Raw genomic sequence first — 27,877 nt, forward strand, 5'->3', positions numbered from 1 at the left:
CATGGTGGGTGGAAGAAAGGTCCATGGCAGACAAGACATATTTTGAGGGAGAGCAGGGTTTGGAGTGTTTGTTGCAGTGTCCGTTTCAAGTGGAATTAATTTTAAATATATGCCTGATTCACACATCACCATGATTGCTACTTCTGCTGATCTTGATTCCACAGCACAACAGGGACATTTAAGAGGTGAAATCATAATGTAAGTTTCTGCAACTGTGCCTCCAGCACCAATGGTGTGCGAAACTTAGCACTTAAATATAATTGATATTCTGAAACATGTTTAGGTGGCTGATTTATGGTTGTCAGGGTAGAGTCTAAAAGCACATGAGGACACCACCTTGCTGAAGCTAAGCAGGTAGAACAGCCGCTTACATATTGCCAGAAAAGAAGAAAACACATCTCTGAAAGGGGGGACAGAAGAGGATATGGATTTGCATATATTAATTTATATGTCTAGGGGCAGATTTAGAGTTTAAAAAGAAAAAGGTAAAGGTAAAGGACCCCTGACAGTTTAGTCCAGTGGCGGACGACTCTGGGGTTACGGCGTTCATCTCACTTTACTGGCCGAGGGAGCCGGTGTTTGTCCGCAGACACTTTTTCTGGGTCATGTGGCCAGCATGACTAAGCTGCTTCTGGCACAACGCAACACCAAAACCAGAGCAGCGTGCGGAAACACCGTTTACCTTCCCGCCAGAGCAGTACCTATTTATCTACTTGCACTTCGTGCTTTCGAACTGCTAGGTTGGCAGGAGCTGGGACTGAGCAACGGGAGCTCACCCCGTTGCAGGGATTCAAACCGAATAGGACAGCGTTCTGGGAGTTTAAATTGGCCACAACTTTTATTGATTACAGATGTAGGTAGGCTTTTGATCAGGCATTGGGTGTATATCCATTTTTGTCCTCCATATGGAGGGCTGACACTTCAGCAGTGTCGCTTCTGACAGGGCAAATTCGAACCTTGCGATGCCGGCTGGCTGGGAGGCATTCCTGGCTGTGGCAAAGTCATTTCTCCCTCTGGGGATGTGAAGGGCTTCTGTGCCAGGCCCGTCATGGAATTCTACTCAATATTGATCCAGAGCAGATTCCAATATGTAGTTAGCAGAGTAACAACTTAAACACATTGCAGAATTCCCAGAAAAATAGACCAGAGGCAATTAATATTTCATCCAGCAGAGCTTTACTGCTACTGAAGGCAAATGAGCAGAATGGTCACTAATCCAATACATTCAGGATTGGCCCTGTCCATAAGAAATCCAGTTGCAGCAGACTTAACTTAAACTTACAATAACTTGTCATAAGTCTAAACCTTAACACTAAGCAAACTATGTACCAGAAGGAAGAGATAGAAAGAGAAAATGAAACCCAGGCTCCTTCTGGCCTATTACAGTGGAGCCTCTACTTACGGACGTAATCAGTTCTGGAGGTCCGTCTGTAAGTCGATCTGGGTCGCTGGTAGAAGCGCCGTTGTGTGCAGGCACATTTGGCGGCAGCACGCTTCTGCGCATGTGCAGACGGTGGCAGCCGCTTCTGCGAGTGCGCAAATCGCAGCAAGCCCAGTATTTTTTTTCTGGATTTGCCATGGTCGCAACTTGGATTGGGCCCAAGTAGAGGCGGTCGTAAGTAGAGGTTCTACCAGTGAAACCTCTACTTACAACCGTAATCCGTTCCAGAAGTCCAGTCATAACTAGAAACATACATAAGTAGAGGCTCACTTTTCCATAGAAAGTAATGGAAAAGTGAATTGATCCATTTTAGACAATGGAAACACCCCCTAAAACAGCAATTTAACATGGATTTTACTGTCTAACGAGACCATAGATTCATAAAATGAAGGCAATGATCAATTGTAAAGGGAATTGGGGTTGCTCGTGCGTAAGGGGGCTGCTGCTCTAGGCAACGTTGTCTGGCTAAACCTTTCCCTGGCTGGACAGCCCTTTCTCCGTGGCTGTGTCAGTCACTGGCAGAATCCGTCAGTGTTTCCTGAACTTCTTCCAACATAAAAGCTGCTTGACGCCAAGTCTCCGCCTAGCTTCCCTGCATGGAAGTCTTCTGCGCAGAGTGGGCGTGGCCAGCGGAGGTCCTGGGCTCTCCCCGCTGGTCTCTGTGGAAGAGTCTTGGAGCCATGTCTCCGAAGTCCTTCCCTGCTCCCCTTTCTTCCTGGTGTCACGCCGATTTCTTTCCCCAAAGGAAGTGTTCTCTCTCTCCCTGCTGGTCCCTTCTCCTGCATCGTTGGGGAGCCTTACCTCCACTCTTGGCTCCGATGGCAGTTCCCTGACATCAATATACTGTACTATAAAATAAATAAGAAATTAAAAAATGAAATGTAAATGAAAAAATTAACATTTTTTTTTTTCTTACGTGCACTGAGGGTGGGTGGGCTTACCTGGCTACAACCTGGGGGTGGGGCAGTAAAGTGCTGATTCACTTCGGCCAGGGTCACTTTTTTTTCTTGCCAGGCCAGGTTCTTCTTTGGAATTCCTCAGGTTAGTTTCTCGGTGGGTTTTGGGGCTGCAATGCACCCTCTGTGCCTCTTGCAGGTGGCACCTCTTCCACTGCTTTGGGGGTGGGATGGGGGCCCTCTCCCTAGCAGCAGAGGCCTCAGCGCTGCTCCACAGCCGGCAGGGCGAGCTCCGGGCTGCTGGCAAGGCCTCTGTTCGTATCTAGAGGAAAGTTCTTAAGTCGAAGCACCTACTGAAGGTCGTAACTGGAATCATACGTAAGTAGAGCCATACGTAAGTCCAGGTTCCACTGTACAGTGGTACCTCGGGTTAAGTACTTAATTCGTTCCGGAGGTCCGTACTTAACCTGAAACTGTTCTTAACCTGAAGCACCACTTTCGCTAATGGGGCCTCCTGCTGCTGCCGTGCCGCCGGAGCCCGATTTCTGTTCTTACCCTGAAGCAAAGTTCTTAACCTGAAGCACTATTTCTGGGTTAGCGGAGTCTGTAACCTGAAGCGTATGTAACCTGAGGTACCACTGTAGGCATAAGGTTAAAAAGGCAGCATATGCATAAAGAATAAAATACATACATTGCAGAAATCAAAAGTTATGTAAAGTGATCGTGTTCAAAATGAACAAGATATAATATTGGCTATTGCTTTACTTTCCTCATTCCGGCTGAAAACTGGTTATACAACAAAGATGGAGAACTGGTCATTCCACTTGCTAAAGCTTGGAAGTGTTGTTTACGTGACTTTAAAAGTTCTTAAACTTTTTCTTCCTTACTAAGTTACCTCTGTTATAAGAAAAAAACTGCTCTTTTTCCCTTATGGGGTACCCAAGAGCCCATACAGAGTCCTCTTTTTAGGTTCTCTATCTATAGGAGAAAATAACAGAGGCCAACCAGAGAATATTGAGAAGCAAGGCAGCTAGTAAGCCTGATCTTTATTAAAGCTGTTGCAACAGGGTGCTCGAGCACAGGCACACAAGTCCTTATATAGACATTTGAAATTGCCCACCCTGGAGAACAAGACCACCCCCAAAAGCATCATAAATACATCACAGAATACATCACAGAAGGGGTGTAGCCCAGACCACTCCCTTAACACATCAGGAAAGGAGCAGAAATCTGGGTGTGTTGTTTCTTCCTGTCTGGCAGGTTACCTGATCGGATTAAATGGCATCCTGGCCACTCTTTTGTTATGATAACGAGTTCCTGACTCTAGGTCACAGGCTCACACCCTGATCATATCTTGAATGTGCCCTTAAGACAGGACTTGTGAGGGCAGGATTTGTGAGGAAAGAGACAATGGGGAGGTTTCCCACTTTGACCTGGCAGAGAAATATTTGAGGTCAATTTGTTCAGGACCTTTTCTATGGGGTTTCAGACATGTGGTTTATATATACAGTTATGAACATTTATTTTTTCATATACGATCTTAAAATTCTTATAAAACCTCCTACGCCTATTTATGTCCGCAATTGTTCATATGTGCAGTAGGCAAGACAGCGAGAGAGACTGGGGTGGAATCTAGACGCGTATTAAAAACGTTGTGAAAATGTTTCTTTAAAAAAAACGTTTTGAAAAAATATATTGAATTTGCTATAGCTCACCATCGCCGTAAAGTGTCTCATTTGTATAATGCCCTTTACAATACACTTAAAACGTTTTATTTGCAGCTGTGTAGCTGAGTCCTGGGACGCGGGTGATGCTGTGCTCTAAACCAATGAGCCTAGGGTCTTTATATCCACTCAGTTGCCAAGTGCTTTTGTGACATCACAAGAAACCCACAGCCAGTGGCAACAGCTGGGGAGGCATCATCTTCATTGCTTTGAGCCTCACAATGGCAGGTGGACCTATCAGTGATTGTGTGCTTGTTTATTTGGGACATGGGTGGTGCTGTGGTCTAAACCACTGAGCCTCTTGGGCTTCCCAATCAGAACGTTGGTGGTTTGAATCCCTGTGACGGAGTGAGCTCCTGTTGCTCTGTCAAAGCTTCTGCCAACATAGCAGTTTGAAAGCATGCCAGTGCAAGTAGATAAATAGGTACCACTGCGGCAGGAAGGTAAACGGTGTTTCTGTGTGCTCTGGTTTCTGTCACAGTGTCCCATTGCACCAGAAGTGGTTTAGTCATGCTGGCCACATGACCCGGAAAAACTGTCTGCGGACAAACATCGGCTCCCTTGGCCAGTAAAGCGAGATGAGCTCTGCAACCCCAGAGTCGTTCACGACTGGACTTAACTGTCAGGGGTCCTTTACCTTTACCTGAGTCCACTGAAAGGGCCAAACTGAAGCTATACCTCCATGATAGCTGACACTCATCTATGGAAACAGATCCATTGATTGATTTCACTCCATTTCCCAATAGAGGCATTGCAGTCAGCTAACTGAATCCATCTAGTTTTGCCATGACCTGAAGATAATCAGCAGGTGCGCCAAGGGGGGTGGGTGGGTGGGGACAGGCCCCCCAAATTCTGCAGTGGCTGTGCGCACACGCCACAGGGTGTGCTCACATCACATGTGCAAACACAGGGCATCCACATCACAGATAAGCACGCCCAGTGCTCTGAGATAGCCACAGAACCACCCACATTTCATATTTATTTATAACATTTCTCATTACAGCACGGTGTTTTCCTTGCTTCCTCCTCCTCCTTCCCAGAAAACCTTGCAAAAAACCCAAAAAACAAACCCCATGTAAAAGGACTTTTATGACATCACAACCCCGTTGCCGTGGGAACCTCTTCCTTCTTCTAGGCTTGCCATACATGAGGAAAATTCCTGCCATGTCCTGCTTTTTGGGTGTAAAAATGGCGTCGGGGGGAATCTGCAAAATGTCCGGAAAAACTCAGGTGTATGGAAAAAGCAGCTTAAAATTACAACAATTTTGGTGGTTCTCTTAAAAAAAGCCCAACAACTTTACGGGTGTCAGGAATTTTACCTTTTGAAATATGGCAACCCTACCTTGATTACCTGTTGGGCCTTTTGCCTTGTAAGATGGCTTAATGGCATGTTTTTTGGATATCCCCTTAAATTCTACTCAAGGAAAAAATGCCTTTGGTTTTTCCCAGGAAATAAATATTTGTTAAACTGTGAAACCTTTTATATATATGTACCCAGAAGTAAGCCCCATTGAGCCCGGGCGGCTGCCTAAGAAAGGGAATTGAAGCCAGCACTAAACATCTGGAGGGGACCTCAACTTCCTCAGCACTGCACACAATTTTATTATTTTGGCTCTGAGGTTATGTGTGCACACAGACTCTTTCACTTCAGTGCCAGCTGCTACACAGAGCTATTTAATGCTGTAATCCTAACTCTATGGCAACTTTATATTGTGGCAGGTGCAGCAAGGCAGCTTGTTCTGTAGCTCTTGTTCTTAAGGCATCCCTTCTGATTACAACAGACTGGGGAAAGCGGAGAGGAAGAACCTATATCTTTAAAAGCCTGAACTGTGTAAAAAAGAGAAGACACTGCTCTTTAATGTTTTTATAATAATAATAATAATAATAATAATAAATTTTATTTATATCCCACCCTCCCCAGCCGAAGCCGGGCTCAGGGCGGCTAACAACAATCAAATAATCAAACAATCAAATAATCCAACATTCTAACAATATTTCATTATAAAAATTAATTAAAATCAAGTTGATGGCAACCATTAAGCAAAATTCTGTGCAGGTTGCCAGAGGAGGGAGTCAGGCTGCGCCCTGACCAAAGGCCTGGTGGAACAGCTCTGTCTTGCAGGCCCTGCGGAAAGATGTCAGGTCCCGCAGGGCCCTAGTCTCTTGTGACAGAGCGTTCCACCAGATTGGAGCCGCAGCCGAGAAGGCCCTGGCTCTAGTTGAGGCCAGCCTAACCTCTCTGAGGTCTGGGACCTTCAGGATGTTTTTATTTGCAGACCGTAGGTTTCTCTGTGGGGCATACCAGGAGAGGCGGTCCCGTAGGTACGAGGGTCCTAGGCCGTATAGGGCTTTAAAGGTTAAAACCAGCACCTTAAACCTGATCCTGTACTCCACCGGGAGCCAGTGCAGCTGGTATAGTACCGGATGAATGTGATCTCGCAGCAAAGACCCCATAAGGAGTCTTGCCGCGGCATTCTGCACCCGCTGGAGTTTCTGGGTCAGTCTCAAGGGCAGCCCCACGTAGAGTGAGTTACAATAATCCAGTCTGGAGGTGACCGTCGCGTGGATCACAGTGGCTAGGTCAGGGCGAGAGAGATAAGGGGCCAACTGCTTAGCTTGGCGGAGATGAAAAAATGCCGCCTTTGTTATAGCTGCAATCTGCGCCTCCATAGAGAGGGAGGTATCGAAGATTACACCCAAACTCTTAACGGACGGTGCTGGCACTAATTATAAAGCACCAATAGGGTGTGGTATGAATGTATACTGTACATAGCAGCAGTTGCTACAGTTTTAAGTCGTCTCTGAGGTGTGCCTGGATTTCTCCTGAATATTTTTCCAGAAACTCCAATGATCAGACATGGTTCAGGTAGACTTTATTTCTTTACCTTTTCAAAGGATTACGTACATGCTCCTTTATTCAATTTAGCATCCATTGGTGCCTTGTCCTTCCTTCCTTCCTTCCTTCCTTCCTTCCTTCCTTCCTTCCTTCCTTCCTCTTTTTTCTTTAAAAAAAGCACAGTGCATTTTAAATTTTCTAAAACCTCTCCTGGACTGAAGGATGGGGGAGAAAGGGATGTCCTATTGTGACATCACAGAACCAACCAATCAGTATCATGCCCGCTGGCGGCCAGCTGACAACGAGCAGAATTAGTTTCCTGAAGCTCAACTCTGGAAAGCGATAGGGATAGCTGACCAGAGCATGGTGAGTATGCTTTCAGAGTCGTTCTAAAGTAAATTTGCAAATTCCGAACTTAAAAATGGACAGTGTAATGCTGGTGGTCAACAAAAGAGGTTCAAAGAATCTCTCAAGGCAAATCTTTAAAAATGTAGTATAGACACCGACAACCGGGAAACACTGGCCTGCGAGCGCTCCAGTTGGAGAACAGCCTTGACCAAAGGTGTCATGGACTTTGAAGAAGCACAAACTCAGGACGAAAGGGAGAAACGTGCCAAGAGGAAGGCACGCTTGGTAAACCCTCACCATGATCAACTCCCGCTCGGAAACCTATGTCCCCACTGTGGAAGGATGTGTGGATCCAGAATTGGCCTCCACAGCCACTTACAGGCTCATTGTTAAAAGCCTTTGTATTTCAAATTCTTTTTTAACATTCATCTGCTGGGGAGGAGGAGTTTTCTCTTTTGATTCAGATTTGACCATGCTGGCTTTTCTTGGCAATTGGCCTGTACATGTATATTTCATTTAATAGCACTATGGCTACTGCTTCCAACTGGCTTAACAGCACTTCTTATACCTCGTGCCAGATTCTAGGGTCACCACCCCTTCGATCAGTTCCATGAGCAACTGTTCTAGGGCAGAGTCATATTAGGGTATCTAGAAATTTTTCCTTTTCGTTGTGACTGGAGCACATATGTAGCCAATCTACGTGAGACTAGTTCTAGTAGCCCATTACCACCTTAATCAACATTTCTTCTTATGGATGCTTCCTTGATTTCATTCTTCATCCTAATATTTCCTTGAGCATTTTCATCAGTGGTACGATAGCACACCCCCTGTACTATATTATTCTTAGGGCCTGGTTCACCACCCACAATGTTTCTGTGGAGTAGTCTGTCCCTTTTGGGATTTCTAGCATGTTGGGCTCAGTCAATGACCTCTTTAATATACAGAATGATACCAGCTACAGTACATTCTTCTCTGACCTTCCTAAAGCATTGTATCCAGATATAACAATGTCCCAGTGGTTTCTCTATTCCTCCAGTTTTGCATTATTCCTATTATATCAATGCAGTCCTCTAAGACTAAGCACTCTGTTTCACCCATCTTGGCCCAGAGGCTTCTAGCATTAGCATATAAACACTTGTATATTCTCTCTCTTTAAGGGACTATGATTCTTGCTTTTGGGCCTGTGGTGCTTTGGCCTTGCTGAATTACTGTCCTTTGCTCCTGCACCCACAATGCCTAGTTGTACAGTCATTTGCCTCCAGAGGCATTTACTTATGAATTACATTCCATTTCTATTACTCCAGAACATGAGATGATAGTTAATCTCGTATAATTTCCTGATTTTTCTCTATAACCAATGCTTCCTGACTTCATTTTATCTGCAGATTTCACCACTCCACATGTACTTTAGATTTCTAGCAAATGTTAAAGACTATATATTTCTGTCCGTGTTTCCTTGAAAAAGCACTCTCTTGAACTCAGTGGGACTTTTTCCAAGTAAACATTCCTAGGTGCAGAATGTGGGTTGCCACAGCTCTCCTGAGGTTCTAATGCTGAGATTTAGATAGTTTGAGATCAGGATTAGTGCTTGTGAGAGGAAGCTGGTTTGCACTGATGACTAACAGACGAAAGAGGAAGTCTACCAAATCAGTGTATGGAGAGTCAAAAATGGAAAGCTAGATTTATTGTGAGCAGTGTGAATAAGGAACAAAGGATTACCACCTCTTCCAATGTAGGGAGACCTACACTGGCTCCCAGACGTTTCCGAGCACAATTCAAAGTGTTGGTGCTGACCTTTAAAGCCCTAAACGGCCTCGGCCCAGTATACCTGAAGGAATGTCTCCACCCCCATCGTTCAGCCCAGACACTGAGATCCAGCTCTGAGGGCCTTCTGGTGGTTCCCTCACTGGGGGAAGTCAAGTTACAGGGAACCAAGCAGAGGGCCTGCTCGGTAGAGGCGCCCGCCCCGTGGAACGCTCTCCCATCAGATGTCAAAGAAATAAACAACAACCTGACTTTTAGAAGTACTTTATTTCAAAAATACTTTTTGAAAACTCTGTATGCTAAAATAGGAACTTCAAAATTTTCAGTTATAAGGAAAAGCATGGTACATAAAATATTAGCCATAGCTCTTCTGCCTCATGAAATATTGTTTTGATTCATTTTAACCCAAACTAGTTTCAGTATGAATTGAAAAAAGAACTTGACTATATTTTAAGACCATAATGTAGACATGGCCTTATATGCCTATTCAGTTTACCCTGAATTACTTTGCAGGTGCAATTATGTAATTCTTAATCCATATCATTTTCTGAATAAGCTGCCTGCCATTCCCTCTATGTTGCTACATTTCCCTTCAAAGTTCATTGAATTTGTAACATTAGTTTCTGAATGATGCATTATGCATCAATAAAACAAGTGATTTGTTTCAGTTACCTTTTCGTATATGTAGTCTTTTATACATACAGTACTGGGGTTATGCTTTACCCCAGGGGATGGGAATCTCTGGCCCTCCAGAGATGTAGTTAGGACTGCAGCTCCCATCACCCTTGACCAATGACTATGGTGGCTGGGGCCAACATCTGAAGAGTCCCAGGTTCCCCACTGATGTTCTACCCTCTGCCCCCATGCTAAAGTGCCAATTCAAACCCAGTTAAGATCTTTATTATTAAATTTTTACAACACCCTTCACCTAAAAATTGCAGGGCTGTTTGCAATATAAAACCATAAAAATGCATACCATAGCAACAAACAAAAACACCCCCCTACAGTTTAAAAAGCCATAGATTATTTGTGGGATGTAAAACTGCAGTCAAGTACAGTGGTACCTCGGGTTATATACGCTTCAGGTTACAGACTCCGCTAACCCAGAAATAGTGCTTCAGGTTAAGAACTTTCTTCAGGATGAGAACAGAACTTGTGCTCTGGTGGCGCGGCAGCAGCAGGAGGCCCCATTAGCTAAAGTGGTGCTTCAGGTTAAGAACAGTTTCAGGTTAAGTACGGACCCCCGGAACGAATTAAGTACTTAACCCGAGGTACCACTGTACATTCCTACAGTAGACATGTGACTTGAAGAGGGTGTGGTCTGTTGTACTAGCATGGAGGAGCACACGGCCTTCATGTTCTGATCAGTGTGTGTTCTCCATTTTGGATGTTGCTGTATGTTTGGAGAAGTGACTGCTTTGCCACAGTCACTTGGGACTAACTTCTTTATGGAATAGTTCTAGTTGTTAAGTAACCTAAGCCAGCCTTCAGGGATATGTCTGTGAACCTGAATGAATCTGTGAGTAAACAATTTTTATATTAACGTTAATCAGATTCTTGTGTTTATTCTTTTTAAGAGGGAAAGGCAAGGGATTTTACCAGGAAGGAATCTTTAATAGTAAGACTCAGATGAGTCAGCAACAAGCTGATCGCTGCGTAATTTAAAAAGAGAGATGTTTGGAACTCTGCTAGAATATGGGACTTGCTAGCGCAAGTTTGGAAGGATATTATTAAATAATATATTCTCTCCTGCCTCCCTATTCATCCCATTATTTAGCGTATTTACTCGAGTCCAATACGCCATTAAATCTAATGCACACCTCAATTTTCAAAGCCAAAAACGTATTTGCTGGCGAAAGTAAATGTGCCATCGAATCTAATGCACAACTTAAATTTTTGCAATGTGATTTGGCAAAAAAAAAGAGGTGTGCATTAGATTCAAGTAAATACAGTAATTAGTCAAAGGCCCGGGAGATGGGGAATGTTTTTGCCTGGCACCTAAAGATAATGAAGGCGGCAGACGAGCCACCATGGAGAGAGCATACCACAAATGGGAAGCCATTGTAGAAAAGGCCTGTTCTCATGTTGCAACCCTCTGGAGTGAGCGCACAGAAAGGGCCTCAGATGGCGATTGCGGAGTCCAGGTTGGTTCACATGCGGAGAGGCGATCCTTGAGGTATTGCGGTCCTGAGCCATTTAAGGCTTTATAGGTAAAAGCCAGCACTTTGAATTGGACCCGGAAACTAATTGGCTGCCAGTGCAGTCCGACTAGGATTGCTTAAACTGTCTTGCCCCAGTGAGCAACTTGGCCTCTGAATTCTGCATGTGCTGAAGCTTCCCAACCATGTTCAGAGGCTGCCACACATATTATCGCACGATAATACATTTCTCTCTCTCTTGGTTTTTAGTCTCCAAGGAAAGGTGCACAAGAGGAGATCAGAATCCAGCTTTCCTATACAGTCATACCTTGGGTTACAGACGCTTCAGGTTGTGTTTTTTTGGGTTACGGACATGCCAAAACGGGTTACTTCCGGGTTTCGGCAGTCGCACATGCGCAGAAGTGCTAAACTGCACTTTGTGCATGCGCTGAATCGCAACCCACGCGTGCACAGATGCGCCACTGGGGGTTCTGAACTGCGGGTTGCAAACATGAATCCCGCCCAGATCACATTCACAACCCGAGCGTCCACTGTATGTCGTGTACAGGACAGCCGTTGACAAATAATGTTAGCAGTGGCTTACCAGCCCCTCTTCAGAATTGCATATTTTTTATCGGAACAGAACCTGCCAATGAGTTTTTGTTTTCCTTACAGGGGATACAACATTTAGATCTGCTCAGTATTGTCTTATAAATCTTAGTTCGTCTTGTGTCCATTGCCTCCAAGCAAAATGCCAAGAAAACTCCACCTGTTGCAGAATGGAGGCCTCTCTTCGCTGAAGCAAGGGGAAAATTGTAGCTTCGCAGAAATGGGAGTACATATTTACAGGGGGCAGAGGACCTGGCAGGCTGTAACGAAACGGCCACTTGCTCCCACTTTCCTAGCAAGGTAGGACAGGCGGGGAGGCACTCCCTTCAGAGAATTTCCTAAATCTGAATACATGTCATCTGAATTTATTTGCGGAGAAAAGGCAGGCCTTTTTTTAGAAGACTCCCCTTTTCCTCCTCAAACCTTGGAGCGTGGATTGAAAAGCCAGTTAGCACTGCGACAGTCAAATATGTTTTCATTTTCTTTATGTTGTGAACTGCCCTGTGAGGTTCAGCTGAAGAGAAGTGTACAAACTTAAGAACTAACAAGACAGAGAGCAGCAAAAGGCGTCTCTGTCAATGGAGAGGTGTGCGGCCAAGTTACTTTATCATTATTTTTTATATTTATGACTTTCAGTTATTTCAATAGTTTTAGTCATTTTAACATTTCAAAACCTGACTTCCTTCCTCCCCTTTGTTCCGTTCCTTAATTTATTTTATCATTTCCTGCCTCTTCTAAATTCTTTTATTCATCGACTTTAACTATTTACTCTTACGAAACTGCTGGTTATTACAATAATCCTGCCAATGCCCTTATCTGTCTGCAAATACATAAACCATTCCCATTCTTTCATTAAAAGTTTGCTATCTTGTTGCCGGGAATATTTCTTCATTCCACTTTTCGGGTGCCTGCGGACGAACATCCTTGGCAGAAAAGGACAAGACCGTGTGTGTGTGTATATATATCTATATATATATATAGATATATATAGACTTTCAGTTATTTCAATAGTTTTAGTCATTTTAACATTTCAAAACCTGACTTCCTTCCTCCCCTTTGTTCCGTTCCTTAATTTATTTTATCATTTCCTATATATATATAGATATATATAGATACACACACACACGTACATCTGTATACACAAATTTTCAGTTTTGCCATTTAAAATACTCATTTAAACATCCTTAAAATATCATTGACTTCCCTTCTTCTCTTTCCACAATTCATTTTGCATATCATAAATCCCAGCATATTTTACAAAAACTAAACCATTCAGTATTCCATTATTGTATCCATCAAAACGGGACGAGACCCTTTCGACGGGGCGCCTGAAGCGCTCACCTGTCTGCCCAACGACAGGGCTGAGCCCGCCTGTTTGAAAACCTTGGCCTTCCCATCCATCTTGGACGCCACCCTGAGCCGGCCACCGCAGCCCCCTCGGTTCCCCTCAGGATTTTCCCGCCGAAAGCCAACGGTCCGCGCGTTCAAACAGACCGAATGGAAGAGGATGCTTAACAGCGGCCAGGGGAAGTTTCATGCCGCTAGCCCTCACATATAACCGGGAAAGACAAGTGCGTGTGCGAGGGGAAAGAAAAACAACACAGCGGCTCCTTCCAAGCGCTCCAGGGCCCGAGAAACAAGCAGCCCGCCCGCCCGCCCGCTGCTTTCCTTCGCCGCCTCCTCCACAAGAGATGGCGGAGAGCGAGGGAGAGAAGAAAGGAACGTCGGCGGCCTAACCGCGCACGCGCACTTGGGGGTTTCAGGCCCAGCGAGCTGTGGGTGGCTCAGTGTGTTTGTGTGTGTGAGAGAGAGAGAGCGCGCGCGCGCCGCTGCCTCGCCGGCAGTTGCGGGTTTTGAATTTAGCGTCTAGACCTCGGCGAAGAGCCCCGCTCGGCGCCCTATTGGTTGAGCGCGGGTCACGTGCGGTGGGGGCATAGGCGAGCGGAGGAGGAGGAGGAAGGGAAGAGAGGGAGGGCCGGCGCTCGAGCGCGCGACGGCCATATTGGTTCGGAGCAGAGCCCGCCTGTTTTGTGTGTTCGGCCCGGGGAGGAGCGGCCGGAGGCGGGATACGCGAGGCTGGCCGGGCGGGCGGCTCCGCTCCTTGCAGCAGCGCCGGGTCCCAGCTGAGCAGGAGCCGCTTCTCCTCGCTCCCTTTCTTTATTTGCTTGGAACATTCATTTCGCCTCAGCGAAGCACCTGCAGAGCCGCCTTCGTTTCTTTTCGCTCCTCCTCTTCTCCCTTTTTTCCCGCTCGCTCGCTTCTTCACCCTCGCGGGTTATTATCTTTATTCATTCATTTGCATCCTCGGTTCGTTCCCTTTCGCGCTCAACTTTTCCCTCTCCCTGCCTCGCTGCTCGTTTGGCAATTTGCTTTTAGTATTCCTGTGGTGATTTTTTTTTAACCTTTGCATTGCCAAGTTCTCCGCTTTTTAACCCCTTTCGGGCTCTTTTTTCTTCCTGCCTCCCCCTCTCCCCCCCCTTTCCCCGCGCGTTTTTTGCGCGCCATGGCGGCGGCGGCGGTGGCGGCCATGGCCTCGACGCCGTCGGGGCAGCGCTCGCGGGGCAGCGCGGCGAGCACCCCTCTGAGCCCCACGCGCATCAGCCGCCTGCAAGAGAAGGAAGAGCTGCGGGAGCTGAACGACCGCCTGGCCGTCTACATCGACAAGGTGCGCAGCCTGGAGATCGAGAACAGCGCGCTCCACCTCCAGGTCACCGAGCGAGAGGAGGTGCGCGGCCGGGAGCTCACCGGCCTCAAGTCCCTCTACGAAGCCGAGCTCGCCGATGCCCGGAGAGCCTTGGACGACACGGCCCGGGAAAGGGCCAAACTGCAGATCGAGCTGGGCAAGATCCGCAACGAGCACGACCAGCTCCTGGGCAAGTAAGTGGACGACAAGGAGACGGAGGCCCCCTCGAATCTATCTTCCTTTCTTGGCTTCAGTAAGAGTTCATAGGAGCCAATTCCTAGGGCTAGCCCCCTCCCCCCATCAATAAAATATGTGAGGGCCTGCCCCCCCTCCCCAAAGCTGCTGGGCATTCAAATGTTGCGCGTGCACAGCATCATGTGATTGTGTGAGGCGGGGCTCCCCCCCCCCCCAAATATTTCACTCCAGTTGGCACTCGGTGTTCCAAACTCCCATTGTTCTGGGCGCGTTTTGCGTGCTGTTTCTGAGCCCTGGGCACAGCACTGCGCCTTAGATTTTCGATTAAAATTGCAGAGTGGAAGGAAAAGAGGAGCTTTTCCTGCCTCCCCACTGCCACCGGAGAAGAGACCCTCTTAAGGATATTAGGGGGGTGGGCTAAACCAGGTGAAAAATGAACATAATATTTTAGCTGCCGTTCATTCATTTTCAGCACTGTATTCTTGTTATAGAAAGCATGTGCCCAGACATTCCGTTGTTGCGCCTGTAACCTCGTTTTAAGGTGCCGTTTAGCTCCTAGCTTTCATATCCCACTTTCTAACACTGGCTGGCACCCTTGATGGGGTCATCAGGCCAGGAGCATGTGGCCTCTCTTGGTCCCCAAGAAGCTCCCTTCTCACATTGCACCACATGACTGAGGCTGACTGCCTGCTGGGGAGACCAGGGTCTGGGTCTTACTCTGCTGCTTGCATGTTGACGTCATAGACCCTCTTCCATTTCCTGCCTCCAACCCCACCCTGTCCCTTGGAATCTCCACACCATACTTCCTCATGCCTTCTCTACTCCTGCTTGGGGTGGCCACCTTAGATTTGTGTGCCTCCAAAGCAGTTAATATAGGTCAGCGTGGAACTGCTCCATGAAGCTCGTTTCATAAGAGGGTTTGATAACTTCCCCTCATTTTCATGTTTGGGGAGATACCAGGTCAGAAGTTAGAATCATGCTATCTACGGAGAAATGTTGGTGTGAGAGAACTCTTTATTCATGTGTTTCCCTCGGCAACACTTTTCATCCTGTTTTATAGAGGTGCGCATGATGTTCGGTTCCTCCTTTCTGGTTCCTTCTGTTAATTTATTTGTATTTCTGTCCGTGCATGTTCTCTATGCTCTGTTTGTAAAGGTGAGCAGTAAAGTAAGAGCATGTTTTGTAATCTTCACTTTAAAACAAGGCAAAACTTGAGCTAACAACAGATTCAAAATCCACCTTTTTACTCCATTGAAAGATGAGAATCAGGCATGGTTCGAGAGCGTGTTATTGTCTCCTCCCCTTTCCTCCCATTCATTTCTCGAGTAGTGAGCATATTAGTCTGACTCCTCTAGCTGCTGCCATGTGCTATAGCTAGTGTGGTAATATTTGAATGAATGAAAAAGAGGCCTGGGGGTGGTTTCTTAAGAGCAGTTTCCGGCCTAACTGACAGTATGAGGTGTATGACACTGGGGTGGGCCATGTTTTCATCATCATTTCATATGTTCAGATTTGATCTAGATACATGGGTCATTAACATGTGATACTTACCTACAAAGTTGTCAACTTGCACAATTTGGGTAACTTTTTAAATAGCTTATCTAAAGTGGTAGTCCCCTTTAGAGCTAAAATAGAAGGGGAAGTTTTTCTGTGTTTGCTTTTGTTGATTTTAGAAAAAAAAACCCCACAAGATATATTGCAACAACATAGGTACTTACTTTAAATGCAGTTCTTGAAAGAGAAGCGTTTAATACGAATTTTTCCCTATTTTGGTAAGAGCATTCCTGTTCAAGCATTAACAATGCATGTGAGAACTGAAATCACTCCTATTTATGTTCATGTTACGTTTTTGAGCTTTGCAGAGCTGCCTGCCTAAAGAAATGTGTGTAACTTTGGAAGAAGGCAGATTGCTCCTTTTCTCCAGTGCTCAGTGAATAATTTGGTTCATAAGTCTTAAACTTTTCTTATGACTTAAACTTTTCTTATGAATGGCTAATATCTGTCCTTGTGAGTTGTGAACTCTGTTATACTACTTGTGGCTTGTACGAGTCCGCTGTTTTATTTGATTTGATTTGTTTTGATTTGTTTTGTTGTGTTTCATGATGGGCGTAAAGCTGAATAAACGTTTTGATTGATTGGTTCATAACTCCATGGAACCTTTTCATTTTGTATGCTTTCTGGTATTGGGTTTGTTCCTTTTGCTGGCTGGCTTCACTTCTTTGGAATGAGCAGGTGCTTGCTTGCACTGATAAGCTTGATTCATACACCTCCAGAGCTCTGCAGAGGAATGCTTTCAGGGGTGCCATCAAAGCTTTCCTTTAACAGTTGTGTGCTGTCAGTTTGCTGTTGCTTTGCCTTTTTATTTTTTGTTAATGGCATTCAAAATTTGTTTCTTAGGAAGCTTTCACTTGTGCTATTTCTTGTTTTTTTAACCATTTTCAAATCTGGTGTGTGGCCATACACTTGGGATGAGAAGACTTTTCTCCCTGTAGATCTCTGTCCCCCAGTCTTATTCTGAAACAGAATGGGCATAGTGGAGGGGTAGCAGAAAGGCACTAGAAGTCTTGTTGCCTGCCATTTTTCCTGTTCTCTTCTCTGATCCCCCTCCCCAGCTCTGCGTTTGTTTGCTTGTTTGTTGGCAGTGTACACCTGCAATCGTGTAAGTGAAATTGGGTAAGATGTATTTAATTATATGTTCTAAAAACTTTTTAAAATTCATTTAGGACAATTTTGTATTTAGGACAATTTTGGATATCTTGAAAAAATGGTTCAGGTGTTGCAATTTTTGTAGTATATTTCACAGTGAAAAACTATGCAAAGTAATCATCTTTTGCTCACTTCATCATCAAAGTTGGCCGACTTCTGTATTCTTATGGCAGTACTCCTGGAATTACAACTCTGAGGGGGCAGTAAACTACAGTTCCAGAATTCTTTGAGGAAAAGAATGTGCTGCAAATGTGCCTCTCCAGTGGCCTAGGAGAAGTAGAATGTTTTTGCCTGGTGCCTAGCGATATGTAATGAAGGCACCAGGCAATGTTAGAAACTGGGATAGAAAAGCCAGGAGCCAAATGGCTTCTGGGATCTGGCTTGTGGGCACCAAAACAGAATGTCTAGGGGCGGGGGGGGGGGTTGGCAACAATTTTTATTTATTATTTTGATAAGCATGAACTAATATGCAATTCACATAAGTGACACATTGTTAATACCACATTTTTAGCAGAAATTGTTAATACATGTTTAATTTGGTGTTTACAATAAAAAAATTGGTACCATGCTTCAGTTTTCAAAACACACTACTCTTTATTGTGAAACTCCTTAACATATTGTCTATCCTTAACGTACACTTCAAGGCTCCATACATTTCAGTAATCCTTGAGTGTCAGCCAGGGGGGAAAATGGCATCCAGACTTTTTGAGGTGCTCGCAAATGGAGAATCTTTAGGTGCAAAATGCTCCTGACACCCTTCTAATTTCAAACTCTGGTGCCAGGGGAGCCTCCCTGTGGAGATCATCCCGCAAACAGGGAGCCACTGCAGAAAAGGCCCTTTATCATGTTGCCACTCTCCAGGTGTCTTGTGGAGGGAGCAAAGAAGCGCCTCAGATGATGATTGGAACTCCTTGCGGTCTCTTTCTGTTTTTAATGCTCTGAATAATTTGTTGTTTTTTTTTTTAAATATTTTTATTTTTCCATATAAACACAATACAACAAACATAAACATACAAGAACAAAAACAAAACAAAAAACATGTATCATTTCATATCTTAATTTCATATCCTATCTTCCCCGACTTCCTCATGCCTCCCCTTTCTGTATTCCAAATTCTTATCGATTGTTCAGCAAATCTTCCCTTATTTTAATTTAAATTTAGACTATTCTTAATGCTCTGAATAATTTGGTGCCATCGGAAAACCTGGTCAATTCACTGCTCACCCCAACTGCATAATTATATATATATATATATATATATATATATATATATATATATATATATACACACACACACACACACATACATATAGTACAGTGGACGCTCGGGTTGCAAACGTGATCCGTGCGGGATGCACATTCGCAACCCATGTCTGCGCACATGTGGGTTGCGATTCAGCGCTTCTGCGCATGTGCAACTGCCGAAACCCGGAAGTAACCCGTTCCGGTACTTCCGGGTTTCAGCGGTCCATAACCCAAAAAAACGCAACCTGAAGGGGCTGTAACCCGAGGTATGACTGTACTGGTTCCAATACAGATCCTTGAGGGACCCACTTCTTACATCCTGTCCATTTAAGCCTACACTCTGCTTCTTGTTCTTTAACCAGTTACTGATCCATAAGAGGGTCTGTCCTCTTATCCCATGTGTTAAGATCACTTTGGTAAGGGACCCGATAGTAAAAGCTTTTTGAAAGTACCATGTATGCAATGTCTATTGGATCATCCCTGTCCACATATTTAAATTGGATAAAATTGCTGCAGTGGTTGCATCTTACCTGCTGACTGCCTTTGATCCATGATCTAAAAGCTTCTTCAAGAAGAAAGTTATGTTCATTTTGCTGTTATGCTTATGGCGACCTTCTTTGCGTCTGCTTGCATGCTTTTCTTGATTCAACTTGCACGTTTCAACTGCTAACTGGTTTTTTAATGCTATAAATTAGAGTTCAAAGCTTTGTTGCCACCATATTCAAAGCTCTGTTTTACTAATTGTGCCTTCTCAGCAACATTTGCTGTGGTATAATTTGTGGTGGGCAAGTTTTAAAGCTTGGGAAAAGCTACTTCTAAACATTAGTAATAGTCACAGATAACAGCCTTCTGGTTTTGTGAGGTGTATTAGTATATATAAATATCTGGGAGGAAGAATAATGTGTCTGGCTGCTGCAGCTTAGGGACTTTGTCTTGCAGTGAGGAAAAGAAGGTGATGCTATCATTCCTGTAGAGCCAGGTATGTATCTTTTTGTGTTAGGAGATACGTTGCACATCCATCAATCCATATGTGGTGGTAATGGAGTCATGAAGGATAAATTTGTAGAACCATCTATCTGTACACACACAAACACACACTCGTTAATTTTTTGCTGGGCACTTTCAAATTGACTAGAGTGGTTGAGATAAAATTATGTTTTCATATGTTGGCAGTAGAATAGGAGAATCCACAATATTAGGTTGGAGTTACGGTGTTCTGCTTTTGTGAAGACCATTGCTTGTGGCTTGGTAGTGGTTCTTAAATCTTGAGGCCATCTTTACTGAGTTTCTGTTGCCTTGCTCTTTTTATAATTAGGTTTCTATGTAGCAGTAACTTCTAGGGTTTTGTATAGCTGGGCTAAATTGTAAGGGTGAAATTAAGTGTGGGAATTATGCATGTGAAATGGCTTTTAATCCAGCAGAAGTGTCTGCTAATTAAAGAGATTTTTTATTACTTCTCAGTCCACTGCATTCTCTCGAATAATGCTCTAGATGGTTTTGGGGGACCCTCCTGTGGTAAGTGGCATGTAGAGGAGGGATGAAGAGGGAATCAGCAAAAATGCCTCCTCTTTTCTTAAGTTAGCAGATGCCTCTGCTGGATTTTGCCCTAAAAATCATTACTTGAAAAAGCAGTGCGTGGGTCCAGAAATAATTGCAGGAGGATGAACTCATTCATTCCTTCTGTCTTTAGATACAGTGGAAGAGTGCACCTTTGGGGGTATAGTCAAACCATTGGAGAGTTACAGCGTCTGCTATGGCTATAGAGATCAATACAGGAGAGACATGTTTTATTGCAGCTGGGGCAGATGAAGGCATCTGGTTTCACTGCTACAGATGCGTCATGACATCTCTTCTCTCTGTGCTCCTCCAGCAGCCATTTCTCCTCTGGTCAGTGCTGTGGATACATGACCTGACTGTGTGTCTCCAGGCACTTCATCATTTGTCAGTCAATTCCAAAAAGAGTAGCTTTGTTAAATCTGTAGCAGAATGAAGTTGAGAAATATTGTGCTTAACTGTTGCCCCTTTTCTTGTTGCTTCTGTTCAAGTTGTACGCTTTCTAAATTACATTTATTCTTTTTTTAAAAACCGGGAAAATAAACTAGTGCTGTGCATGTGTTTGCTTGCCATAATTAGCTCTGAAGCATCTTATAGTAGAAATATGTGGTTTTCTGCCTAGTGACTGAATAGTGTAACTCTTGATAAGGATTCTATTTCTCTGGGAACTCCAGCTTACCACTGAAAAGCTGGATTTGCAAATTGCTAGAGTAATTATGGTGAATGGGATACTTTGAGATCAAAGTAAATGTACATCTTTTGAAGGGACAGGAATTTCTGTGCAGACTACCCCCTTAAACCTTTAATAAACAGGCTTTTCCATATTAATGAAAACAAGGTTGGAAACCGGGGGTGGGAGGGATATCTTAAAGTGCCAGTAATTTGATTCTCATCTATTTGTTTTAAATCCTCAGGCCCTGCTTCTCATCTTAAGGCCTGATTTGCACATGATTGGCAAAAGCAAAGCAGTTTATCTAATTCCAAGCCCATGTGGGGTATTTAGATGTCATGTTCTAATTAATCGGATGGTGGTTGAGTTATTGTATTCCTACCTCAAAAACGAGCTGAAACTTTATTTATTTATTTTTTTGCAAAGGTTTTGAGTTAGAAGCAAGTTTTATGTGATTTAGAAGTAGGGCTTGGATTAAAGTACATCTGTGGTAACTCCTGTTTGAGCTGTGAAATGTGCACTTACACGTAAGTATAATACTTAAGTTTAATATAATCACTGGTTCCTTTGTTACTTCTTATATTAGCTTATATTAATAGCCAGATAAAATGCAGAAATCTGTGATTCCTAATTGTGGGTGGTGTGTTTTGACACATCTCTTAAGGTTGTATTCAACTTTAAGTAGCAGGTTGGCTTTCTGGAAGCTAAGAAGGGAAAAACCAATATTATAGAGAGCTGCTTTCTCCATTAATGTTAAGAACAATCTTGTATAAGCACTCAGTTCTGGGTGAACTACTTAACTTCTGCTGTTAAAATGAGTAACAACCCAGTGAGAAAGACCCTTGTAAGAGATATTACTGTATACAGGTGAGCACCCTGGAGAACCATAGTGGCTTGCGAGAAAGCCCACTTGAGATCCCAAAGAGGACCTCTTCGGGCTCTGGGGAGGATCTCCTCGCAAGCTGGAGGGGAAGTGGGGCTTTACTGAGCTGCTCAGCCTCACTGCCTAACATCAGACGTGTCCCCGGAACCCAAAGAAGATCTCAGCGTGAGCTGGAGGGGCAGCGGGGCATGCTCAGTTGATGCACTGGAAAGCGGCTGCTACTGCGCTACCCGGCACACAGTGTTAGAAACTGGGATAGAAAAGCTAAGAGCCAAATGGTTGCTGGGACCTGGGTTGTGGATGCCAAAACAGAATGTCTATTGGCCATTTTGGGGGAGGGGGGTCGGCCACACTTTTTATTTATTATTTTGATAAGCATGAACTAATACGCAATTCACATAAGTGACACATTGTTAATATCACATTTTTAGCAGAAATTGTTAACACGTGATTAATTTGGTGTTTATACTAAAAATATTGGTACCATGCTTCAGTTTTCAAAACACACTACTCTTTATGGTGAAACTCCTTAACATATTGTCTATCCTTATCGTATACTTCAAGGCTTCAAAGCACATATATTTCAGTAACCCTTTAGTGTCAGCCAGGTGCAAAAAAATGGCACCCAGACTTTTTTGAGGTGCTCGCAAATGGAGAACCTTTAGGCGTGAAATGTGCCTGGCACCCTACTAATTTCGAACCCTGCCTGCACATCAGTTGTTAGGCAGTGAGGCTGAACAGTTCAACAAAGCCCCGCTGCCCCTCCAGTTCACAATGAGATCCTCTGGAGTGAGTTTCCTTGCAAACCAGGAGGGTGCTCCCCATTTCCGGATACCTGGCACCACGCATGTGTGCAGTCACATACAAATAGATCACATGTAAATGGGAGTTGCCTGCACACATATAGCAGTAAATAGGATGGATTTGTCTCCTTGGTAAGTGTATTGTCTATTACCCTTGTGCATTCTACTGCAGGAAACACAAACCTAGCTGCTTGTTAATTGTACCTCAACTTTGCTTCATTCCTTGTGCTGCTACTGCATGATTTTAAATATGGTCAAAATAAGTTTGACAAGGTTGGAAAAGTGAAATGGATATGTGAAGTTCTGTGGTATAATACTTAATGCTTTGTAGTAAATCTCAAATCAGATACTTGTAAAATCTGTATTGGGTGGCATTACCTGAAACCAAATACTGTACATCAGTTTCAAATTGCTTGCAAGATTGTGAAAGCTTGCCTAAGAGTAAATTGTAAAGCATTGTACTTTTGCCATCTAAATATTATTGTGGAAAACCAGACTTCATATCAGTAACAGGGGCTTCTGTAATCTTCAGACTTTGTGTCTTAATTTTCCTCATATTATTTAAATGTTATGAGAAGTAAGTTTTAAAACAGTTAAATAAACTAGAACACAATTTAAAAAGAATATACTGCATGTAGTGCCAATTTCACATTAATCAATACCATAGTGTTTGAAAGTTCTGTGGTGAATAAGTGTATAGACTATATTTTGGAACTACTAGGTTGAGGATTGCCGCAAGAGAAACTCTTTAAGCACACAGCTGCAGACGTGAAAGGTTGTACAGTATCTATTAGCTGTCAATCATTTAGCTTACATAGTAAGATTGCCAGCAGCTAAGAGGAACAGAATCTTGTACAATTTTTTTTTTCTGTTACTATCATCCAGTTCCAGGAACAGAATATTTCTTTTAAGGAAATAACGTTTTTTTCATTCTTACTTTCCTGCTTCCTTTTTTAAAAAAGACGTATTTATGAAATTGCTTTGAAAATCTATGTCCCCTATGGGTCTGTTATTAAGACAATGACTTGATTGATTCAACAAGTGTTAGGTATAGTTCAGCTGGTGCACAGGGCAACTGTTCAGAGGGTAAACACAGTTGAAACAGCTGTCTCAAGTCCATATTGCTGTGTTAAAGTATGGACCTCAACAGGAGAGTTAGTATAATCTGATTTAAATGAATGTTTCTCCCTCAGTTGCAATTCAGACTATTATCCAAATCATCCCTTTTGCACATGGCCGTTGTACTGTTGGCACAATGATTATTTTCAGTGTTTGAATCCTTGTGCTTATGAAATCAGACTATAGGTAGATGAAGCTCTTGTCTGTCATTTACTCTGATTCAGCACACAACTACTATAATTGTAAGCTTTTCAGTGATTTGCCAAATGTGCCATATGGTTACGGCAAAGTAAGGCAGCTGGGTCACTTCAAGTATTTACTGAAAACTGTCCAATTTGTCATGTGCTGGCCCCACGTGTTTGGTGTAACACAGTACTCTTAAATCAAGAGTTTTTGAACTTTCATTAATTTAATATGTCTCAGATACTCTTTGGCATACCTCCCCCCACCCCCAAATAGGGCATGCATGTAGAGTGGCATTCTTTTCAAGATAAGATAGGTATACACTATCTGAGCTTTCTAGAAACAGAGAATTTACCAGCTGGGTGACTGGGTCTCTGCCATGAGTGTCTATTTTGTATTGTTTTGATTTAAATACATCTGCTGTTTTTGTGTGTTTAACTGTGTTTTTGCTGGTTTTATTTTACATCATCTTGAGCTGATGGTGTAAATAGCCATTGATAACTAAGGACAATAATAATGCAGAGAGAAAAAGCTAGTCAGTATTATTCTCTTAAGGTCATTGGTGCTGAATATTACAGCCTGTAATAATTAGGCACTATACGTTTTTAAAGGCTGTGCTTGAAATCCTAAAACTAAGATACTTTTCACTGGTTTTTTTATTGCCTTTTCACTTTTTAAAAGCATATATGGGGTAGGGGAGGGGAACAAACTTAGGTTCCCAAGGAAAGAGAGAACAAATCACCATCTACCTTCCTTTATTAAGAGAGAACAAATCACCATCTACCTTCCTTTATATTCAGTCTAGCCCATTGAATTGCAAGCCCTAGCTGTGGTGAAATTGTAGTGGCCCTGAAACTCATGTTTTGCGAATAGTGTTGTGGTAAAGGGTTTGAGACTACTTGCATTTTTACCCAGAAACTGCCCTTTACTAAGCCAGACCATCTTGCTCAGTATTCTGGAAACCCAAAAGCGTAATAGTAAGTAAAAGAAAAGAAACTCAGTTTTGCCCAAGAGGTAAACCAGGCTCCTGGTAAAAATGAATAAATGTGTGCGTTCTTAGTATTTTCCACCTCTTGTTATCTCTTCCGGGTCAGACTAATCAAACCGCCTTCCTTGCTGGAATTTCTGTTTCTTCTCTGTAGCCCGGACTCATCTTGGTGACGGTATGGAGAATAATGGATATTCCAGTTATGGGGTATGGCACTCCACAATAAGGAACTGCATTATAACATCACAGCTTTGATAGCTTTAGCTGTGAAGTAGTTTATAAATAAACAAATACATAAAAGCCACAGTTGTGCAACACTTAAGCAAATAAGCAAATGCTTGGAAAAGTACTTGTTACATATAGAAACTTTCTAGGATGTTCTCATTAAGATGAGGATTTCATAAGCTGGCTTCCTATGAAACCTCAGTGTTTGCATTGGGAAGAATTGTGGTTTTTTGGGTCTCTGCTGCTGGCCTGCCCACCAACTTAATTACTGTTGGGGTAGCTTCCGTTCTGGGGCCTGAAGAACCTCAAATCAATTCACTCTTCATCTAAGTTTTCTACCTAAGAGCTCTATAGATGTTGTGATTGTGTAGGACCAAAGAATGTGCAGCAAGGAGAGAGAAAATTACCGTATTTTTCGTCCCATAGGACGCTCCGTCCCATAGGACGCACCTAGTTTTTTCGGGGGGAAATAAAGGAAAAATTTATTTCCTTTATTTCCCCCCCCCAAAAGCAGGTCGGAGAAACCAAACCAGGTCGAGGAACAGCGGGATGGCGGCGCTGCGCCTCCCTGCTGTCCCCCGAGCTTGTGGGGCTGGCCGATGTCTGCCCAGTGCGAGGGGCGCTCTGCTTTAGGGTGCCCCGCCCGCTGGGCGGCAGGCTGCTATCCGCAGTGTGGGGAGCCGTGCGGGGACTTCCTGCAGGGCTCTCCACGCGGATGTATGCCCGGCGCGAGGGGCGCTCTGCTTCAGGGTGTCCCGGGCGGCAGGCTGCTATCCGCAGTGTGGGGAGCCCTGCGGGGAACTCCTGCAGGGCTCCCCACGCCGCGGATGTATGCCCGGCGCGAGGGGCGCTCTGCTTCAGGGTGTCCCGTGCGCCGGGCGGCAGGCTGCTATCCGCAGCGTGGGGAGCCCTGCGGGGAACTCCTGCAGGGCTCCCCACGCTGCGGATGTATGCCCAGCACGAGGGGCGCTCTGCTTCAGGGCGCCCCGCCCGCTGGGCGGCAGGCTGCTATCCGCAGCGTGGGGAGCCCTGCGGGGAAACTCCTGCAGGGCTCCCCACGCTGCGGATGTCTGTCCGGCGGGCGGGGCGCTCTGCTTCAGGGCGCCCCGCCCGCCGGGCGGCAGGCTGCTATCCGCAGCGTGGGGAGCCCTGCGGGGAACTCCTGCAGGGCTCCCCACGCTGCGGATGTGTTCCCGAAGCGCTGGGTGCCCTGAAAGCAGAGCGCCCGATGCTCCGGGAAGCAGGCTGCTATCCGCAGCCTAGACATCCCTGCGGGACCTCCCGCAGGGCTGCCTAGGCTGCGGATGTGTTCCCGAAGCGCTGGGCGCTCTGCTTTCAGGGTGCCCGACGCTCCGGGAAGCAGGCTACTATCCGCAGCCTAGACAGCCCTCTGGGAACTCCCGCAGGGCTGCCTAGGCTGCGATGTCTTCCTGAAGCCTGGAGAGTGAGAGGGGTCGGTGCGCACCGACCCCTCGCGCTCTCCAAGCTTCAGCGAAAGCCTGCATTCGCCCCATAGGACGCACCCAGATTTCCCCTTCATTTTTGGAGGGGAAAAAGTACGTCCTATAGGGCGAAAAATACGGTATAGGTCATAGCCAACCAAGTTTTACTCAGTGTAGAACCATTAAATTTATTCCAGTGGCTGTGAGTGGAGTTTTAGTAACTTGAGTAGTTGCTTGCCTTTTCCCCATGACTAGGAAAAGCTGAGTAGATTGTACACATTTGTTCTGCTTATGTATTTTATTCAGGTCACAGAACTGCTTTCCTTGGCACATAATTTGGATTGTACCAAATTCAAAGTTTTTTGTAGATATGTTTTGGGCTTTTACTTTTTACAGTTCTAGTATCCCAGCTGCACAATAACAATTTTATGATGGTGCTAAAAGCAGTTGAGTGTGCTGGATAACTTGAACTTCAGGTTCTACAGTCATTCAGCAAGTTAATATTGCACTTTGGTTTTTCTCTATAAAATAGAGGGTATACTTAATCTTAGCATCTCTGCAATCTTATTCTTCAGTTTTGGCATAAAGTGCTTGCGTTGCAAAAATAGCTAAGTGTTGTTGATCAGTTTATATACAGCCAGCAAAATCTTAATTGCTTATGAAAATCTAGCTATGTAGCATGATGAAATATTAGTTTCGTGTTACTAGTTCTTCACTAGAAATGATTACACAGAATAAGGCTTTTCTCTTCACATGGCTTATATATTAACAACTGTAAGAATGCAGTAAATTACATCTCACTAGAGTTTCAGTCTTTTAGCAGATTTTCCATTCCCCACAAACTAGTGGAATCCAACTAGAGCCATACAGCTCTTGTTGAGTTCCATCTTGCACTGAAGAAAATATTGAACTTCTTTTTTCTGTTTTTTTTTATTTATTTTTAGCTATGCAAAAAAAGAATCTGATCTAAATGGAGCAATGCTTAAGCTTCGAGAGTTTGAAGCTGCTCTGAATGCTAAAGAAGCTGCACTTGCCACTGCACTTGGTGACAAGAAAAGCCTGGAGGTGGACCTTGAAGATTTAAAAGATCAGATTGCTCAGGTAAATATATAAGTTACTACACAGTGTGCTTCAGGCCAGCTTGGAATAAGCAGCAACAGCATCTTACAAATGTGGCTACAGCTCGTTGAGTAGTTAATAATGCTCACTATTTTAATTAAAACAAAACTGGTGAGTGTGTTGAGAAATTACAGGGTGGGATCTGCACACCAGAGCAGATTTTGGTGTGAACAGGAGGCTAAATGGGGGGTGGGAAAGGAAGGTGAAGTCTGTTGTGCAACCTGAAGTCTATTGCACTTGTGACACCATAGGAAGCAACTTAGTTGCTCATAATAGCCTAGTTTGGATATAATGATAATGGTTACT

At 44.2% G+C, this 27,877-nt stretch overlaps 1 protein-coding gene and 1 long non-coding RNA gene across 4 annotated transcripts in view; one reads left to right on the forward strand and one right to left on the reverse strand.

Annotated features, from left to right (window-relative positions):
- The first annotated feature begins 7,191 nt into the window (after window positions 1–7,191).
- Window positions 7,192–27,877, forward strand: part of LMNB1 (lamin B1) — a 117,528-nt gene continuing 96,842 nt past the window's right edge. The window contains exons 1-3 of one of the 3 annotated variants that reach the window (XM_083576865.1): window positions 7,192–7,263; window positions 11,823–12,056; window positions 27,397–27,553. In XM_083576865.1, coding sequence (XP_083432991.1) covers window positions 11,899–12,056; window positions 27,397–27,553 — 315 coding nt within the window. In that variant the 5' untranslated portion in view covers window positions 7,192–7,263; window positions 11,823–11,898. Of the gene's footprint in view, window positions 7,264–11,822; window positions 12,057–13,548; window positions 14,634–27,396; window positions 27,554–27,877 lie in introns of those variants that run through there. The other 2 variants (XM_083576864.1, XM_083576863.1) reach the window with 2 other exon arrangements.
- On the reverse strand, window positions 9,524–10,373 carry LOC310745171. Its single transcript, XR_014540010.1, has 2 exons — window positions 10,301–10,373; window positions 9,524–10,073 (listed from the first exon to the last, which is right to left on the reverse strand). It is a non-coding gene; the product is annotated as an uncharacterized lncRNA (long non-coding RNA).

The sequence above is a fragment of the Podarcis filfolensis genome (assembly GCF_964270895.1).
Source record: "Podarcis filfolensis genome assembly, chromosome: 11".
Classification (NCBI taxonomy): domain Eukaryota; kingdom Metazoa; phylum Chordata; class Lepidosauria; order Squamata; family Lacertidae; genus Podarcis; species Podarcis filfolensis.